Raw genomic sequence first — 21,577 nt, 5'->3', positions numbered from 1 at the left:
GTCAGCACTGACACGTGTAGCCATTTTCGATGACATGCGGCCGTATACTAGAGAAGTATGGGGCCGCGTGCCGAGAAGGACATTTCATCCTCGGCTCCTGCAGGGCCAGGTGTAGTAGCTGAGGATAAAACATTTGCTGTAGTGTAGACACTCTGTGCCGGAGAGCTGTAGGGCAAAACATCAGAACTCCGGCACAGAGTGTCTAGTTCTGGGACTTCGGTTAGGCCGTTAGGGGATCTTTGACCTTACTTCTGGCTGGCGGAGCAGGGAGCAGCAGAATGCCATGGGGGACGCATCTCTGGGGGCCCTGTGATCGCCATTACCAGCAACCACATAACCACAGCAACCATCATCCAATCTACTGTGCTGGGGTGTCGTGGGTTTCTAATTGACCATCATTACTGAGATAAGTGAGGAGAGAAGCGAGGGCCTGTGCTGTGGGTGCTGTTTCCCACCATTAGAAATAGCGGCAGCCATCTTAATTTACATAAGATGCAACTTGCAGAATTTCAAGACAGCATCTGGGCTCAGGTGTTTGTTGACTTGAGGTCAAAGCTTGAGAATCTGGAAAGGTGCCGCTTGGAGAATCAAGAGGAGTGCCACCACGAACAGGAAATTTGGAGTGCCTGGAACTGATTACCAGACACTTTTAGCACCCTGAAAAATATAGCAATGGCTTTACTCACAATTTTTCCCTCTATGTACTTTTGTGAGACCTTATTCTCAGCATTAAATAATATCAAAACCAACAAAAGAAACAGATTGACAGATGAAGTTGGTAGCGCTTGCTTGGGCTTGAAGTGTACAAAATACCAACCTTCAATTGAAGATTTAGCCAATGAAATTCAGCAAGAAAAAAGTCACTAATAGGCAGGTTAGTTAAAGAATTCCCCCTCCCCCTCACTTATCTTAGTTCACGGCACCCCACACAAGTTAAATAATATCAAGACCAACAAAAGAAACCGACTGACAGATGAACAAAGAAGTCACTAAGCATGTAAGTTAAATAATTAGTTTTTGGTTTATTAAATAGTTATATATTACAATTATACATTTTTGCTATTTAAACTATAAATATCGCGAAATTATGGGTTTTTTTCTCGAAGTGACACACCACCCGAGTTATGCTCGGTTTTTTGATGAATTTTGACACACTAAGCTCAAAAGATTGCCCATCACTGGTGTGGGAGAAGGAGATCCTGATTCTGAACAGTATTCACACAATGAGACATTTTCCCAAACATTGGAGGGGGCGGGGCTCCAATGAACGGAATCCCCTAAACAAGAAAGCTTAAGTAACATATTTGAAAGTATAGATTATTGCCGTAATGGACAAGGAACAGACTCGGCAGTTCTCTCCCTTCTGTCTACTCAGAAACACTTTGCAACATGGAATCTATGGGCAGGTGAGGCAGGTTGAAGGGACAAGCCAGCAGGCTTCCGGGGATGATTTCCTCTTAATCCATTGCAACAAAACATTTTCCCCCTGGTCTAGAGAGATGAATAACAGGTCACCATCTTTTATATACAAGATGGCTCCTTAACCACTTGAGGATTGTCCCTGTTCCTTTCTTATTCCAGGATGTCCCGCACAATCCTACCACCCAGTCCTTTTAGATGTCCTCTGGATATTCTTTATGTTTTCAGGATTCCTGTCGCAGTCCAGGTCAGACATAGTTCTCATGTAAGGGTTGGAGTTGTCAGCCTTTACTTTATCGATGGAAAGATAATACCTGAATATGTAAGTCATGAAATTTCATCGTTTCGTGTGGTGCCTCTGATTCATCCTTTAAAGTCACACTTCATTTGGACTTATTTCCTGCTTCTCCTCCGTTCCTCACCGTTTCAAAGCCTTTCTCCTTTTTGAACTTCCTCCTAGAATAGCCTCACCCCTATCACATGCCAAGACCAGGCCAGATCCCCCTGTTATAAGCTTTCATGGGGCCCTGCCTTAATTAATTTAGAGCATTGGTCACATTTATGTCTGTGTGATTCTTTGGTGATCTCTCCTACTGGCTTATAAATTCACCATGAAATTAAGAATGGTTATATTTTGATCACTTCTGCATCCCCCACACCTTTTATAGTGCCTGACATGTCTAAGGCACTCAATTTGTTTTCTTTCTTGATTGAATGAATGAATTAGGAATTTATTAGATTGCTAGTGTATTGACATGTGGACATTCAAATATAGGTGGTTTAGAAGACTAGTACTCCAATAAATTATGTAAAATGTTTGACATATAAAACATAATTTTAGATATTAAGAGAAATGATAAGAACTTGAGCATCCCCTTCTTTGAGCCTTTGTCTTGTCTTGCTACAGTCGTTTGGTTTTAAATGTTAATAGTTGCCATTAGGTGGCAGTGTTGACCAACAGAACACCCTTTAACTCCATGCCATTATTCAAGTTGTAAAACCTTGGTCATTTTGTTTGTTTTAGAAAAATATAAAATCTTTGAACTCAAAGTAATTTATCCTAAAGTTATCTTTTTTGGGTTAGTCATATGATGTACTAGGACATAGTTATTGTTGGATAGAGTATAAGGGCTGTGGGTCTCAACACAATTCACAGAATACCCTGTGCTAGATCATTATAGAATACTAGAAAGCCTGGCGGTCATACGAAATGACCGCTGTTCTAGATATTGTAAATTGTAATTAAAATGATTTGTGCAAAAGTGTCTGCTAATTCAAACTGAATTACCCAGGGCAGGCAGCGAGGACGCCCCTTTGCTTAGTGCCCATCGGGGTTTCTCCCTTCTACTTCCTTAATTGCTTAAAGTAGAGTGCAATGAAGGAAACCACTGGTGGTACATTTCTTAAGAGCCACCGGTAGCTCAATAAATAAAGGTGATTTAAATAATAAAATGTTAATTCACATGTCAAAGATCTCTTTGTACACAACATTTCTTGTGTAGATCTTTCCATCATTTTTAAGCTCTCCTTGCAGAGGACCATCAATTATTTTTAATTTTATGTCTGTTCTTTCATGAACTCTTGAACAGGCAACATAAAGTTGACCGTGTCCAAATGCAGGCTCAGGTAAAAAAATGCCAACGCGCTTAAGTGTTTGGCCCTGAGACTTATTGATGGTCATAGCAAAGGCAAGTTTTACAGGAAATTGTCTACGTCTCAATTGAAACGGCAACCCTGTTTGAGATGGAGCTAAGTCAATTCTTGGAATGACATGTATTTCACCTTTAGTGGAGCCAGTCAAAGACTTAGCTATTGTGACATTATTTTATTTTTTCCAGGATTATTTAAGCCAAGTTTAGGCTTCCAGCCTTGCTCTCCTCGTGGAAAAAGTAAAGGATACATCATTGGGTCAAGATTTGGATCCCATGTGCTGATTTGCTTTAATTCAGTTTGTCCAGGTTGAGCTTTTGGGTAAATTATTAAATCTCGCTCATGTGGTGGCTCTCCATCAGTGTTTTCAAATATGACAGCCACTTCGTTGGCTTGCTGGACATTATACCGCCTTTGATCTAAGTTACGATCATAGAATATGGCCATGGCAATGCTGATTGCTGGCTCATTGCTTGCTATAGCATTAGAGGCCAACTTTTTTTCAACTTTGTGCATCATTTTATATGCAGTAGCAAATGGGTTAATGTTTTGAAATAATTCCCCCATTTCATTAGGTAAGGTCTCAGGAACTCTTTTATTCCATTCTAAACGTGCTGAACTGACTTCTGAGGGATCAAGTATATATAATTGAGCAAACTTTCTTTTCCCGTCAGAAGGATGCAAAGTTCCAGTTTGATGGTAAACTTGACCATGAAGTCGAAAGCAATAAAGTCCTGGTCCAGGCAAGTCAATTGGTTTGTTTCCCATGGACACAAAAGCAAACGAACTATTAATGGATCGAATGCTATCCATGTACTGTTTGCTATTTGGATGCTGATTAGTCAATAATTTATTCAAGAGTGGTGGATAATTCTCAATTAGTGGAACTACAATGTTTCTGTACTTGCAACATTGAGAAAATCCTTTCTTGCCACGGTCAAATCGATTAGTTTCTAATTTGAAGTTTAAGGACTGACAGTGTTCACATTTAATATTCATGTCACCAGAGGAATGCTCAAAAATTAAAGTTTCTCCGTTTGAAACTGTTTTAATACGTTTTGCGTTTCGGTCAGCATTACTCTGTCGTTTTTTTGCATTTCTCTCCTGCCTTTGTTCAAGGGACTCATTTTGTCGAGACAGGCTTTTTTGTCTTGCATCTGAGGCAAGCCTTGTTTCTCTATGCTCATCAGTCTCATTTTGCCGAGAAAGACACATTTGCTCTGCAACTGAAGCAAGCCTTGTCTTTCTCTGCTCAGTGGTTTCTTTTTGTTGAGAAAGCCGGTTTTGTGCAGCTTTAGCTCCTTTTCTCCTCTTCAGTGCTGTATTTTCTAGGAGGCATTCTTAAAAGAAATTACGTTAAGACGTAGTTTTTATGTAAAACAGATGATTGCCAATGCAAACTAATGTTCACCTTCCCCCTGACCTGCTCAATTTGCGTTCAGCCATGGCAACTTCACCCCATTGGCTAGTACAGTTACACAAGCAACCAATAAGCTATCGGCGACAAACAGACACTTAAGCCGCATATAATAAAGATTCCCTAGTGTTGAAATACATATAACCACTTGTTTTGCTGCCTCTGACTTAGATAAGTCAGACAAGCAAATCCTGCTCTCAATCTAACTAATTCTATATTTGTCATTTTCAATGAATCAGAACCGAAGACTGTAAAGCTTTAAGTCTTCCACAACTCAAAAGTAATCAGCTTGAAACCACTGTTCTTTGCTAATAGAAGGGCAGTTTCTTTTCAGGCTATGATAGTCTCATTGACCTGCACTGTGAGGACTAAGTGTTCCTGGGACAGACCTACTCACGTGTTTACCACTCACGCAAGTCATTGTTCTAGGCAACAAAAGTATTGTCAGAACAGCTGTGGGAATTTAAAATATACTCCAGTTGATGCCTGGCCTTTGGAGATTGGTTTTGTGGCCTAGAAAGTGTTTAGAATACTTTGGAGACTAAAATGAAATAATTTTTTTATTATTAATTTTAATGGGGTGACATTGATAAATCAGGGTACATATGTTCAGAGAAAACATCTCTAGGTTATTTAGACATAAAATGAAATAATTTTTAAAATTATATTAGAAAAGAGGACTCTTGCACTGATGTTATCTTATTTTGCCTGTTATTGGCGAGCTTCAAATTGAGCACACGTATTAAGTCATAAGACCTTTCCTGGAATGTTACAGGTAGGTTACATTTGCCTATCTTACAGTCTCTTTTCTCAGCCTATGGCCCCTTTTCTATCAGCAACCCGATTTCTGTTTGCCAAATTGTCTTTCACCCACTGAGAGGAGTCTTGATGGGAGGAGCTATTCAGACACCTGTCTGTTCTAAGATTTTTCAGCCTCTTTTTAGAATTCTCTGAATTTCTCCATATTTTCCCAATAAATCCCCATGTTTCTCAAAATTAGTTTTCTGTGGCTTATGACCAAAGAAATTTAATCCTAGGGATACATTTAGAGGGTGTATGTGTGTGTGTGTGTGTGTGTGTGTGTGTGTGTGTGTGTGTGTATATATATATATATATATATATATATTTTTATCTACAGTGTAGAGTTATTTACAGATCTGGAGCTTAACAACCTGCATTTGATATACAAGTTTAAAGTTAGCAATACTTAAGTAATGTTTTTAATTGAGCACTGCAAAAAGAAAATAAGTAAAATTTGGCACCTGAATGGAAGACAAATATTTTTTTCATGATGGCATAGATTAAATCTGAATGAAAGATATGAGCCAAAACTTTATTAAAGAGAAGTCTAAAATTCTGGAGCAAGATTTTTCTCCCTGAAAACCCCTTAGTTGACTGGATTGCTCTTTGGTTTTTTTCCTGCTTTACATGAACAATATGGAGAAGCCCCACTCCGACTCATTCTTGCTTTGAGAAGTCAAAGCCTGCTGCTAAAATACTAATCAGTAGAAGAAACAACACATCTGTCTCATCGTTGGAGGAGATAAAATTTTACTGCTGAGTTTTCCATTCTGCATCTTTGTATGTAGCAGTTCAAGTTTTTCTAGTAATATCCGACGTTAATGCATCAATCTGTTCATAAATTTGGGGCACCTTAGGGAAATTGCTGTTTCACTCAAAAACACAAAATTTTTATCCTTCGTGATGGAAACAAAGTTATTTTATAAATTTAATTTCTGTAAAACAAATACAGTGGTACCTTGAGATACGAATTTAATTCGTTCTGTAACTGAGCTCGTAAGTCAGTCAACTGGTATATCAAACTGCTGATACTGGACCCGTGCGCCAGTGCGCCAACTAGCGGCAGCTTCCCGAATCACGACTAGGATCTCGGGATTTCGCTCCGATCTTGAACAAAAATACGGACCGAGTCACAGCTCGTATCTTAAAAATTCCTATGTTTGTCTGTTCGTATCTCAAGGTACCACTGTAACATTTTTGATACTGAATTCCGTGATAAAATCAGAGACAGATTCCTTTAGAAAAACTTTTTTCCAGTGCAAAACAATTCCAGTACCCGAGGAAGGAAGAAATGTAGTTCCGTAGATCTGGGATTGCTTTGGAAATACTTTCAAAACTTTGTAGTACCTTTTTTCTTTCCTTTTTTTTTGGTGAGAGACAGACAGGGACAGACAGACAGAAAGGGAGAGAGATGAGCAGCATCAACTTGTTGCAGCACCTTAGTTGTTCATTGATTGCTTTTCTCACTGGAGGGTTGCAGCTGAGCCAGTGACCCCCTTGCTCAAGCCAGTGACCTTGGACTCAAGCCAGCGACTTTGGGTTTCAAGTGAGTGACCATTGGGCTCAAGGCAGTGACCCTGTGCTCATGTTGGTGAGCCCGCGCTCAAGCTGATGAGCCCACATTCAAACTGAATGAGCCTCCACTCAAGCTGGCAACCTCGGGGTTTCGAATCTGGGTCCTTAGCATCCCAGGTTGATGCTCTATCCACTGTGCCTTCGCCTGGTCAGGCTGTAGTACTTTCTTTATTCTAGGTTTTGACCTTTGCAATTATTTGCTACTTGGATTTACTTGTGATTATAGGAATTATTTGCTTGAGATATTACTGTTTCCTTTGGGCATGCGAGTTATAATATCTGATAACACTAGTCCTTTTTTTTTTAACCCATTTTGCCTGTAGACTTATTTATGCTTAGTTTTCTCGTGTATAAAATGACGGGATTGACTTAATAAGAATAAGGTTACTATTATGAAACTTTTATTATAGTATCAAGTATTAAGTGCAATCTCATTTTATCTTTACAGAATCCTATGTTCCTCTAGGTGTAATCTTCCTAGTGAAACTGAGGCTCAGAGAAATTCAGTAGCTCATCCAACGCTTCACAGCTAATAAGTGGGAAAGCTAGGTTTGACTACATGCTCATGCTCTTATCTTTTATAGCTCTAAGGTTATTTTCATTCATTCATTCATTCAATCAGTGTATGCTGAGGCCAATTATGTAGGGGCTACAGACTATATTAAGGGTTTTTCATTTTGTTTTAAGTCTGATAGGAAATATTAAAAGATTTCAACTGGGGAAATGGAAGAAGTGGGTTTATATTTTGAATTATCCTGCTTGCATTGTGATGGGATAGGAGCAAGAGTGGAAATAAGGAGACCAGTTTAGCGACTTGTGCGACAGTCCGGTGAGAGTGGCTGGCAGCTTGGAGTAGGGTCTTAGTTGCTACAGAAGAGCTCACTGGTTGGAGTTTGGTAGAGGTGATAGAATCTAAAAATATTTATAATTGTAAAGGATGAATAATCAGCCATCAACCAATCAAAATGAATGCTGGGCCCTGGCCGGTTGGCTCAGTGGTAGAGCATCAGCCCAGGGTGTGGAAGTCCCAGGTTTGATTCCCAGCCAGGGCACACTGGAGAAGCGCCCATCTGCTTCTCCATCTTTACCCCTCTCCTTCCTCTCTATCTCTCTCTTCCCCTCCTGCAACCAAGGCTCCATTGGAGCAAAGTTGGCCTGGGCATTGAGGATGGCTCCATGGCCTCCACCTCAGGCTCTAGAATGGCTCCATTTGAAACAGAGCAATGCCCTAGATGGGCAGAGCATCGCCCCCTGGTGGGCATGCCAGGTGGATCCTGGTCGGGCTCATGCAGGAGTCTGTCTCTCTGCCACCTTGCTTGTCACTTCAGAAAAATACAAAAAACAAAACAGTGGATGCTGGCCTTTGTCCGGGAGCAGGATCCTGGACGAGACACGTTGTACCTCCTGCTGTCCATTGTGACGAGGTTTGAGTCATCCTGGGAGGGGCCAGGGAGCTGGGGAGGGAAAGGTGGGTGCTTGGGTGTATGGGGCAGCATCTGCTTCATTGGCCCGTGTCCATGTGTAACACTTGGAAAGGCTGTATCCCTGCATCCCTGTGAAATGCCAGGCCAGCATTTAGTGGTGGACGGGATTTGGGGCGTGAGAGAAAGAGAGAACTCCAGAACAGAATCCAGGTCTTTGCTCTGAGCCACTGGGTAAATGACATGCTGTTTGCTGAGATGATAAACGCTGCTGAAGGGGCAGATTTGGGAGGGAAACATCAAGACTGTAGTTTCGGACATGTTAAGTTGGAGGTGATCGTTAGACATACAGGTGGAAACATCATGTAGGTAGGTAGTGTGACTGTACTCTGGAATTCAAGAGAGCTACGGGGCTGGAAGTATACACCCAGGAGGAATCAGTGTATGGTTGTGTGTTGTATGATTATTACAGAACAGCCTTTCCCCTCAAAAATCTCTCTCTCCTCAGCCTGTCACTAATGCGTGAAGTTACAGCATTAGAAATTCATTGATGCTCTTTGGATTATTAAACTACACATAACCTGTGGGAAAGGTAGCATATTAAATCTTTATGAAAACCGACTGTATTGTGAATTATTTTATGACATCCTTTCCAAGACAGCCGAGATCTGCTCGCCTTGGGGAGAATCCCATGCTGATTGATAGAAGTTGGGCAGGGGGAGTTATGGAGAGATACTACCTCAGGGGCCCAATGGGGCAATGGGGAAGGCTTTTCATGGACCTGCTTTTATAAAAAGGGAGTCTCGGATGGTCTTAAATGTAGGTATCAGTGTTTGATTTTTAATAGCTGACTATGGGTTTATGTGTCTAAAGTGTTCTTTATAGTTATTTGTGTTTTAAATTAATACTCAGTTTATAAATTCATGTTTCATTTAATTTTTAAAAAGATTTTATTCATTTTAGAAAGGAGAGAGAGAGAGTGGGGAGGAGCAGGAAGCATCAACTCCCATATGTGCCTTGACTGCGCACCCAGGGTTTCGAACTGGCGACCTCAGCATTCCATATCGACGTTTTATCCACTGTGCCACCACAGGCCAGGCTAAATTCACATTTCAAATGATTTTAGTTATAGAATGAAGAAAGCTAAACATTATGACATTCAATTTTTCCTTAAAATTTTAACTCCTATTCATAGATCTTTCATTCTACTTTTAAACTTGTTAATTTAGAGTAAGATAAAGACAATCTGTAGAGTTTGGCTATAGACTGTTCCTTCTAATCATTTCGATAAAATGTATTAAAATCATTACATAAAATGTGGTAGTAACAAAGGAAGAATTTTGACTGCTATTTTCTTTTGTGTAGAAAAATTAGATATTTTAATTACAGAGTAAGATTTTTTAAAAATCTCTAGAATCCGGTTTTCTGTATTAAGTAACATTTAGTTTAAATGAATAGATAAATTAGTTATTAGCATTAGTTTTCCCTAACTGCTATACCAGATTGCCACTAGCTTACCATTTGGAGGTTAAGAGTCAGAAGTTAGTTTCACTGGCCAAAGTCCAGGTGTTGTCAAGGCGACGCTCCCTGGGGGTCTCCAACAGAATGTGCATCCTCCACCCTTCCAGTTTCTGGAGCTGCAGTCCCAGCCCCGGCCTCCTTATTCCCTCCTCCGTCTTCAATACTTGGAGCACAGCCTCTTGGTTCAGTGGCCACACTGCTTTCTTCTTCTCTCATCTCCGCCTCCCTCTTTTAATAGGATAGTGGTGGTCACATGTAGAGTCCCTTTACATAATCCAGGAAAAACTCCCCAATTCAAGATCTGTAATTTGATCACATCTGCAAAGCACCTTTTGCCAGATAAGGTAACATTCACAGGTATTCACCATTGGCTAAAACCTAGGTATCTTTGGGGGCTCTTACTCGGCCTTCCAAAAACTTGCCCTGACATGTTTGCTTTAGTGAAGATTTTATGACGATTTTACTGATTTAACTATATCCCTGACCTTCTTACGAATTTTACATGCTGTTAATCCCTATTGAAGGCTGTTGAGTAATTGTTATTATTTGACTGCATCTGACTCTGTGTCTTTAGATGGTAACTGTTTTTAGCTTTCTAGAGTTTTATATTCATAGAAATGTTGCATAGACTATTTGAATGTCCTTTACTCAGTTTACCTATTATTAACATTTCCCTGTTTGCTTATTTCTTATTTGCTTATTATTCCTGACAGACGTGATTTAAAATAAGTCCACGTATCATTTTTAAGAAAACAAAATACAAGATTTACACCAATAGATGTATTAGTTATAGATAATGCCCATCTGCTCCTGCTCTCATTTCTCTTCAGTTAAATTAAGAGGTTGGCAAACTTTTCTGTAAAGGGCCATTGTAGTAAATATATCTGGCTGTGTGGACCATATGGTCTCTGTTGCAACTACTCAGCCCTGCTGGTGTAGTGCAGAAGCAGCCCCAGGCAGTTCCTAAGTGAATGAACACACTGTGCTCTAATTAAACTTCATCTACACAGACAGGGGGTGGGCTGGATTCTGCTCAGGGGCCATTGTTTGCAACCCAAGTTAAATGAGTTCTAAGCGATTCAGAATTGAGGTTAAAAAGGTTTTTTTTGTTTTTTTTTTTAAATCAGTGTGTTCCTTTAGTTTCTTTGATTACCAAAAAATGGTTCAGCATCTTTTCACTCAAAAATTATAATTTTTTAATATCTAATTTAAAAGATGGTGTCATTATCAAAGAGGTCACCTAGGTTGCTTTTGAGTTGCCCCTGAAAAATACAGACTCACAGAATGCAAGCCTTGAAAAGGACTTTGGAAATGAATGAATGAATGAATGAATGAGGGCATGTATACATGGGTGAGTAAACAGATAAACAAATGAAAACTATAGGCTAGTGTTTTTCAAATTACAGCCATTTTGGAAGTTTAAAATTTTTGTGATTGAATGATAATCTAAAATTTTTTGTATAAGCAAATTTAAGATCAAGTGATTGATCTTGTAGATCTCCTAATTGAATAAAAATTCCTAGTCTTTTGTGTGAACATATTTTAGTCTTATTAGAATTAAAAATCATTTATGAGCCTTTAAGTTTGGTGAAAATATATTTCCTTTAAAAGCATTCCTTCCATTACTTAAGTTTGGGAAACACTGATGTAGGCTAGTCTCTCGCATTTTACAGATGAGGTCACCACGACTCATGAATATGGGTAGGAAAAGACAGTGTTTCCACTTAGAGTACTTAAGTTATTTTATGCTAATTATCATACATTTATTATACACAACAGTATTTTCTATTTGAGGAAAATAAACCCTCCCTTCTGTTGCCAATTTTGGGTATTCTTAATAATGCTAAGAAAAAAAATATAATTTTGATTTTTATATTTATTAGCTTGTACTTTATGAAAGCTTTCATTTTCACTGTCTTTTAAAAATTAAGTATTTGTAATATCCCTTAGGGAATGGAAATAGGTAATTATTACTTTTTTATGGATGAAAGTTTGATGATGGGGGAGATAAACTCAAGGTCACACGTAGTAAGTGACAAAGCTGGGATTTGAGTACACTGTTTTTCATTCTATCATCCTAGTAGCCTAAAGCAGTGGTCCCCAACCTTTTTTGGGCCACGGACCGGTTTAATGTCAGAAAATATATATAATATTTTCATGGACCGGCCTTTAGGGTGGGACGGATAAATGCACAAAATAAAATTATGCGACCGGCATAAAAACTGTGGTATTTTAAAAATATAATTGTTGAACTTACGATATTTATTGGGCTAAGTTAAAGGAAGAACAGTTCATTATTCAGGTTGTATTTAAATTGTTATTCTGACAACGTTTCATGTCTGACATCAATATGTAATATGATAGGTTCGGGCTCGCTACTAATCATGAACCTACGACAATAAAAATAAACATGAATCCACTCTGTACTCGTATGCAACTTTATTAGAAGCATCCTCTTAACATCGCACCAACAACATAACATGAGTAACATTCTCTCTTGCCTCCAAACATTTTCCAGTCACTATGGTAATGTTTAAACATGCCTTAAAAATAAGATACAACACAAAAACAAATATAAAGTGCATGGAAAATATAACTCACCATTGTTATGAATATTGTAAGTTAAGGGTTATTATAATGTTTATATAGAATGAGGGATAGTAGCCTACCTCTCAACAACCATAATGCTAAATCAGTGGGAGCCCTGAGCTTGTTTCTCTGCAACGAGACGGTCCCATCTAGGGGTAATGGGAGACAATGACACCCGAAGTGTGTTGCTTATGTCCAGTCTATTCCGTAATTTTGTTTTGGTTGCTGTCACTGCAGAAAATCCCATTTCACACAAATATGATGTCGGAAATGGCAACCGACATTAGTGCTTTTGTGGCGATCTTGGGGTATTCTGCCATGACTTTAATCCAGAACACCGGCAGAGTTGTAGTCTCGAACATATTTTTAAGGCCACCATCATTTGCGATCTCCAGTAGTTGAAATGGCAACCGACATTAGTGCTTTTGTGGCGATCTTGGGGTATTCTGCCATGACTTTAATCCAGAACACTGGCAGAGTTGTAGTCTCGAACATATTTTTAAGGCCACCATCATTTGCGATCTCCAGTAGTTGATCTTCTTCTTGCATAGACATGCTGGATTCAACTGGTTTGTTGACAAATGGATCGCGGATCCATTCCTTGGCAATTCATGGGTCTTTTGTGGTTGAGAAGTAGCGTTCAAACTCTTTTAAAAGCAAATACAGGTGATTGTGCACCAGCTGGGACAATGAAGGCTTGGGCTCAGTCTCTTCCAAAATTCCCACGAATGTTTGAAACATGTCAAATATACCCGTTCATGCGTTGTCCCCACAAATCCAGTTTGGCTTTAAATGCAGCTACTTTATCTGCCAACTTGAAGACAGTTGTCATTTTCCTCTGAAGTGACCAACTGAGTTCATTGAGGAGGTTAAATATGTCGCACAAGTAAGTGAGTTTTGTGACCCATTCCTCGTCACTGAACTGTGCTGCTAGCGGTGACTTTCTTTCTGAGAGAAATCTCTGCAGCAGCTCTCGTAATTCAAACACTCTGGCCAGGGACCTCCCTCGAGACAACCATCTTATTTCTGTGTATAAGAGAAGGTGTCTGTGCTCCGTGTTCATTTTCATTTCCTCACAAAGCTACTCGAACAGGTGCGAGTGAAGGGCATGTGCTTTGATGTGGTTACTAACTTTAACGACATCATTCAATACGCTGTTAAGTTCCGGTGGTATATTTCGGCTACATCATTCAATACGCTGTTAAGTTCCGGTGGTATATTTCGGCTAGCCAGCATTTCCCTGTGAATGACACAATGTGTAGACTCGCATTCAGGTGCAGCCTCCTTAATCCGAGTAGTTAAACCAGACATCCTTCTGGTCATGGCAGCAGCTCCATCTGTGTATATGCCGACACAAAAAGACCATTTCAGTTTTCCTGATATATAGTCATCCAGTGATTTAAATAGTTCTCTGGCTGTGGTTTTGGTTGGCAATGATAGTGCACATAACATATCCTCATGCACATCCTCTTGATAAAGATATCGCACATAAACAAGTAGTATTGCCTTGTTGTCAATATCTGTAGATTCGTCAACCTGGAGAGCGTACCATGGTGATTTATTAATCCTTTCCAACAATTGTGATTCAATGTCCTCTGCTATTTCCTCAATGTGCCGTGTGACGGTGGTAGCCGAAAGAGGCGTCTGTGCTATCTTTTTAACAGCAGCCTCTCCTAGAAGTTCACGACAAATGTCTTTAGTGGCTGGAAGGATCAATTCTTCACCAATGGTGAATGGCTTCTTAGCCTTAGCAATACGGTTAGCCACCAAGTATGATGCTCTCAGTGTACTCGCATTTATTGATGTAGTGGCCACCAGTAATTGTTTCTTTCCTTCTTGTTTATGCTTTTTTCTTTTGAAATACTCAGAAGGCTTGTCTTTTAAAGTAGGGTGCTTGGTCTCCAAGTGGTGAAGCAGTTTTGAAGGCTTCATTGCCTCATTACTTAGCCGGTTGCCACATATTATGCAGAGTGGCCTTGGTATGCGAGAATCACCAGTTGCGATAAATCCATACTTCAAGTAGGACTCCTGGTATTGACTGTTAACTGAAGCCTTCTTTTTCTTCGTGGTCGTAGGTTCTTCTTCTGTCTCCTCACTGGCCCTTTTCCACTTCGCAAAAAAACTTTCGATGGAATTTCGTTTTTCACTCATTTTGCTAGTTTATGGGTTTAATTTTAGCAGCAACGTATCACGTGACTGAGCCAAGCATCAGGAGTGAGTCTTAGATGAATGTAACAGGGGGAATCTGGTCATTTTAAAAAAATAAAACATCATTCAGATTTAAATATAAATAAAATGGAAATAATGTAAGTTATTTATTCTTTCTCTGTGGACTGGTACCAAATGGCCCATGGACCGGTACTGGTCCATGGCCAGGGATTGGGGACCACTGGCCTAAAGTACATATGACATTTTACATTATTAAATGATTCTTTCAGATTGTGATTTTTTTTTCTTTTTTTAAAATACTTTATTGATTTTACAGAGACGGGAGAGAAAGGGGAGCATGTAATGGGAAGTAACAACTCATAGTTGCTTCATGTTAGTTGTTCCTTGCTTGCTTGTTGTATGTGCCTTGACCAGGGAAGCCCAGGGTTTCGAACCAGAAACTTGGCATTCCAGGATGAAGGTTTATCCACTGCGCCACCACAGGCCAGGCAATTGTGATCTATCTTCTTCCCCTCTCCCCTCCCCCTCCCCCTCCCCTCCCCTCCCCCCTACCTTCCTTCCTCTTTTTTGACAGAGACAGAGATAAGGACAGACAGACGGGAAGGGAGAGCGATGAGAGGCGTCAATTCTTCCTTGCGGCTCCTTAGTTGTTCATTGATTGCTTTCTCATATGTGCCTTAACCTGGGGGCTGCAGCAGACTGAGTGACCCGTTGCTCAAGCCAGCAACCTTGGGCTCAAGCTGGTGAGCTTTGCTTAAACCAGATGAGTCTGCACTTAAGCCGGTGACCTTTGGGTTTCAAACCTGGGTCCTCTGGCCCTGGCCGGTTGGCTCAGCGGTAGAGCGTCGGCCTAGCGTGCGGAGGACCCGGGTTCGATTCCCGGCCAGGGCACATAGGAGAAACGTCCATTTGCTTCTCCACCCCTCCGCCACGCCTTCCTCTCTGTCTCTCTCTTCCCCTCCCGCAGCCAAGGCTCCATTGGAGCAAAGATGGCCCGGGCGCTGGGGATGGCTCTGTGGCCTCTGCCCCAGGCGCTAGAGTGGCTCTGGTCGCAACATGGCGACGCCCAGGATGGGCAGAGCATCGCCCCCTGGTGGGCAGAGCGTCGCCCCATGGTGGGCGTGCCGGGTGGATCCCGGTCGGGCGCATGCGGGAGTCTGTCTGACTGTCTCTCCCTGTTTCCAGCTTTAGAAAAATGCAAAAAAAAAAAAAAATTAATAAAAACAAAACAAAACAAAACAAAAAAAACCTGGGTCCTCTGCATTCCCGTCCGACGCTCTATCCACTGAGCCACTGTCTGGTCAGGTTATTTATTTCAACATATTTAAATCTGACTGAATATATGATTTGTCGTTCTCTTCCACCCCCCCCCCCCCAGGCATTATATTTTGGGTTAGAATATTCTCTGCAAGTTATACTTTGGATCATTTATTATGTACATTTGTTAATATGATGAACGTTGAATTAGTTATTTCCTCAATCCATATGTCCTATTTTTATCATCTAAGTTCTATGTTTAATGTATTGTATTGTTTGATTTTTTTTAATAGGTCCTGATTGTTCTTTGAGTGTTCCTTCTTCTGAGTCTTACTGGATTCTGCCAAATGTTAAGCCTTTCAGCCCCTCTGTGGGCCGGGCTTCCCATAAAGCCGTTTTGCATGGGAAATTTATGTGGGTGATTGGTGGATACACTTTTAACTACAGTTCTTTTCAAATGGTTCTGAAGTAAGTATTTTATTTCTGGTTTTTACAACTTATTATTTAAACAGATTCTTTTTTGGTAACAAGACCATCCTAAATGACCATTTTATTGCTGTCCAAATTTATGAATGTTTATTTTTGTGATAGTATCTATTTGCTACATGGAACTGACTTGAGAATCTATGAATTCAGTATATCCATAGTTAAATATCAGTCATTGTGCATAGAGGTTTGTTTTGAATAGATATTTCATTAGCTCTCCAGAATGCTTCTCATAGGTTCTGAGTAAGGAAATATTAACTTAAAAGTAAGGTGAGGCCAAGCCTTTATGAGACATTATGAATATTAACGCATTATATTTTTTTCAGAATGAAGTATAATTGCTTATATAAAAACCCTTTCAATTTGCCTTATAAATTAATTTACCTGAACTTTTTAACTTTGAATTTATTCTGCAAGCATTTGTTGGGAGAACAGTGCCAGTGTGATACAGTAGATCATGCCAGTGTGATACAATAGATCATGCCAGTGTGATACAATAGATCATTCATTACTGTTGTCCCTGTAGAGCTTGTCCTCCTCATGATTGGATGGTGCAGGAAATGACACGAATGGCAGTTTTACCTGCTTTCTTCTCGGCTGGTGATTGTGTTTTATGAATGTTCAGTGACACAAGAAAAGAAGAAACAGGAAGAATAATTTGATTATCAGTGTTGCTTTCAGGAGTGATATTCATAATATGTAAAAACTGGTGCAGCTTGGTCATCAGCCAATCAGAACTGACTCTGGACAGGCGCCGTATTGGCGTGTACCCATTAGGCTGCCGGGTGTAGCAGCTCATTTTACAGACCACCCAGTAAAACTTGAATTTCAGATTAATAATATACAATTTTTTAGTATAAGTTGGCCCTTACATGCATATTTATTTTTTTCCCAAATATTACATGGGTTCTTGGGTTCTACCTAAACTAAAAAATTATTTGTTGTTTGTCTAAAAGTCATATTGAATTGGGCATCCTGAATTTTATCTGGCAACCCTGCTCACTAAAAATATTCACTCCGGGTATTTAATTCTACTGCTTACCAGAGGAGATTGCTGTGAAGCTACTGTCTGACTGGAATTAAAGTATGAAATACAATAAATTTTGTAGAGAGGAAGGAAGAGTTTTAGGTCAATATTTAAGCGAACAGTTAGAATTCTTTTTTTTTTTTCTTTCCCAAGTGAGAGGAGGAGAGATAGAGAGCAGGCATGTGCTCCGACCGGGATTCATCTGGCAACCCCTGTCTGGGGCCGATGCTCTGCCCATCTGGGGCCACGATCGCAACTGAGCTATTTCTAGTGCCTATGGTGGAGGCTCCATGGAGCCATCCTCAGCACCTAGGGCCGGTGTTCTCGAACCAGTTGAGTCAGGTTGTGGGAGGGGAAGAGAGAGAGGGAGTAGGGAGTGAGAGAGAGAAGGGAGAGGGGTAAAGAAGCAGACGGTTGCTTCTCCTGTGTGCCTTAACCAGGAATTGAACCTGGGACATCCACATGCCTGGCCAATGCTCTATCACTAAGCAAATCTGCTAGGGCTGGTGAACAGAATTCTATAATACAATATATGATGGATAAAATACAGTAGGACGAATTGAAAGCGAGTTGGTGGGGTTAAAATGAATAGCTAACATATGAAAAGAATCTGAAGAAATGAATTTTAAATGAGGAAACTAAAAGAAAATTAATTATGATTAATGAAAATGAAAAAGCCTGTGAAAATAAAGTAAAATGGTTTTTGCATTTTTAATGGGCTGTAAGAACGAACAAAGAAGAATACAGAGGACCAATGTGGTCCACAAAACCTAAGATATTTACTCTCTGGCCCCTTACAAAAACAGTGTGCTGAGTCCTAGTTTGTGGTAAGGTGGTGGGAAGCAGTGTTGGGTGCAGATGCTGGGAGGGAGGTAGATGCAGGAGCGTGAGTCTATGCACGTTGCGTTCTGATCGATTTTATGTCCTCATTTGTAGCATACCCATGTATCTTTCAACTCCAGGGTAGGAAACAACTTGAACATCATTGCTGAAAACAGTTTTTGGTTACTTCCCCTTTGTGTATATGCGAGAGAGAGAGAAAGAGAGAGAGAGAGAGAGAGAGAGAGACACACACACACACACACACACACACACACACACACACGAGCTTAACTTGCCTTTCCTGATGAGTTGGAGGAAGAAAAAAGAGAGGAGATGCTAAGTGATAGCTTCTTAGACAAGGTCCTTGTCAGTTCCTGGCTGGGTGCTTTCTTTTGCATATTTTGGCAAATAGAAGAGACTTGAGGATAGAGTGTGCTGGTGACACCCGGACAGGAATTCTGTCAGATAAATGTTTGAGATCCACAGTTTGGAACTTCTGTTTTCAGATGTTTATTTTTACACTAGTAGAACAAATACTCATTTTCAGTTTTTATCCTGCAATCCAGTAGAACCTTATTTTTACAGAAGCTTCTATCTTGCTAGCTTCAATTCACACAATCTCAAACAAATGATCAGTACACAAGATAAATTTGTGCATCAGAAATAGCTACTTCTTGGGTAATTTATATAATGGTGAGCTAAGTGTGTGTAAAAGAATAAAAACGAATACCTAAAACAGATGGCTATTGTAAAAATGGAGAGCATTTCCATTGATTTCCTCTAAAAAAGCTGGCTTTTTTTTTTGCTTCTGTGAAATTTATTTTTTTTAAAATTGAATTTATGGGGGTAACATTGATTAATAACATTACATAGGTTTAAGGGATACAATTGTACAATATATCATCTGTGCACTGCATCGTGTCCTGACCATTTAAAGTCTAGTCTCCTTCCGTCACCATTGATCCACCATTGACCCTTTCCCACCCGCCCCTGCACCCCCTTCCCTGGTCATCAGTACTGTTGTCTGTGTTCATAGGTTCTTTTGTTTGTTTGTTTGTTTGTTTTGCTTAATTAATCCCTTCACCTGTTTCACCCAACCCCCCAGCCCCCCAGCCCCCTGTGCTCTGACAGCTGTCAGTCTATTCTCTCTGTCTTTTTTTTATTTCAATTTAAAAATGCAGACCAGCTCACTATTGTTTAGGTTAAGCAATTGGTCAAAATCATTAAAGCAATTAAACAAATTATTTCCAGTAATAAATAGCCTAATCAAGTTAATGTATGTTACCCATTTAGGTCATTGAATTCTGATTTACAGCAGATCTATCTTGAATGTCTTTTATTAAAAATACCTAATATGGGCCCTGGCCGGTTGGCTCAGTGGTAGAGCGTCGGCCTGGCGTGCAGAGGTCCTGGGTTCGATTCCCGGCCAGGGCACACAGGAGAAGCGCCCATCTGCTTCTCCACCCCTCCCCCTCTCCTTCCTCTTTGTCTCTCTCTCTCTTCCCCTCCCGCAGCTGAGGCTCCATTGGAGCAAAGATGGCCTGGGTGCTGGGGATGGCTCCTTGGCCTCTGCCCCAGGCGCTAGAGTGGCTCTGGTCGCAACAGAGTGACGCCCCGGAGGGGCAGAGTATCACCCCTGGTGGGCGTGCCAGGTGGATCCTGGTCGGGCGCATGCGGGAGTCCTACTGTCTCTCCCTGTTTCCAGCTTCAGAAAAATACAAAAAAACAAACAAACAAAAAAAACACCTAATATGGAACATGAAATGATGAGTTAGCTCTAAATGTTTTGAATTTAATGAATACTCAAATACAGGTGAAGAATGCACATGCCGACTACAACAGCAAAAATGAATCTTAGCTTATGGCATTATTTTTTTGTTTGTTTTTAGCTACAATTTAGAAAACAGTATATGGAATGTAGGAACTCTGTCCAGGGGACCACTCCAGAGATATGGACACTCTCTTGCCTTATATCAGGTATGGATCCTGCATTTTAAATGGAGTTATTTATTTGAGTTCACCTTGGAGGAAATAGCACTAGCTCTCAGATTTATTTCAAACACCCAGTGAGAACAGTAGAGCATATGGGTCACCGTAACTTGAGATGTCATGGACTCAATCCTATTTTATTTTAGTAAAATAATAGATTTTACTATAATCCCTATTGAACAAGAGAAGAAATAAAGATGGAATTTTTGTCCAGGGCCTTATTCCTAGTCATCAAGTCGCTTTTATTTTTAATTGTAAAAATACACATCATGTAAAATTTACCATTTAAACCAGTTTTAGGTTTGAGTTCAATGGCATTAAGTAAGTACATTCAAACTATTGTACAACCATTACCACCATTATCTGCAGACCTTTGTTCATCTGAAAGCTGAAACTTATACCCATTAAACAACAACTGCCCACCCCCATCTTCCCAGACCCTGGTAACCCTCATTCTCCTTTCTGCCTCTGTGACTTTGACCACTCTGGCCACCTCGTATAAGTGGACTCATACAGTATTCGTCCTTAAATGACTGGCTTCTTTCACTTAGTACAGTGTCCCCAAGGTTTATCCATGTCAGAGCATATGTCAGAATTTCCTTCCTTTTTAAGCCTCGGTAATAGTCCGTAGTATGTATTGACCACATTCTGTTGATTTATTTCCCCATTGACAAGTGCTTGGGTTGCTGTTGCCTTTCTGGCTCTCGCGAATAATGCTGCTGTGGACATGGGTTGAACAGACACACCTGCTGCTGTCCCTACTTTCAGTTATTTGGGTAGATGAGTGTGAAGTGGTATCTGTAAGAATCCATGGGAGTCCGAAAGACCAGAGTAACAGACTTTATTGGAAGGAAGAAAGGAACCCTGCCGGGCACTTCTCTGGGGAGAAGAGCACCAGTACAAGCTAGGCGGACAAATTATACGGGGTCAAGAAGAATTTAGAGCATGTGGGTGTTGAATCAAAAGTCCTGGTATGTCCTGAGCCCCTCCTAGGGGCGGTTTGTCATCTTTTTGGAATTCCTCTGTCTCAGGGGCAATAGTCCAGTAAAGGTGAGGTCTGACAGATAAGTGGAACATCAAGAGGGCAGTTTGGAATACACATATCTATCAGTATCTCACTGTTTTTTTTTATTTAATTAATTGTGTTTACATAGATTCTAGGGTCACCCCGAATGCCTCCCCCCTCCCCCCTATTCCCCTCAACATCTCCCTTGTCCCCCTCCTTAGAGCCCTCCCCCCTTCCCTTCAGGTTTATCCCATCCTGTCATCCCCTTTTCCTCTGTCCTCTTTTCCTCTGGTATCTCACTGGTTTTGATTTGCATTTCCTTAAAGACCAGTGATGTTGAATTCTTTTCAAGTGCTATTTGGCTATTTGTATGCCTTCCCTGGGGAAATATATATTCAAGTTCTATGCCCACTTTAAAAATTGAGTTG

At 40.4% G+C, this 21,577-nt stretch overlaps 1 protein-coding gene across 2 annotated transcripts in view; it reads left to right on the top strand.

Annotated features, from left to right (window-relative positions):
• Positions 1-21,577, top strand: part of ATRNL1 (attractin like 1) — a 548,672-nt gene that overhangs the window by 31,663 nt on the left and 495,432 nt on the right. For both annotated transcript variants that reach the window (XM_066355686.1, XM_066355687.1), the window contains exons 6-7: positions 16,113-16,287; positions 20,044-20,131. In XM_066355686.1, the coding sequence (XP_066211783.1) occupies positions 16,113-16,287; positions 20,044-20,131 (263 nt within the window). The remainder of the gene's footprint in view (positions 1-16,112; positions 16,288-20,043; positions 20,132-21,577) is intronic.

Source organism: Saccopteryx leptura, chromosome 13 (assembly GCF_036850995.1).
Source record: "Saccopteryx leptura isolate mSacLep1 chromosome 13, mSacLep1_pri_phased_curated, whole genome shotgun sequence".
NCBI lineage: Eukaryota > Metazoa > Chordata > Mammalia > Chiroptera > Emballonuridae > Saccopteryx > Saccopteryx leptura.
The sequence above is the reverse complement of the archived record's forward strand: the minus strand, read 5'-3'. Positions and strand labels throughout refer to the sequence as shown.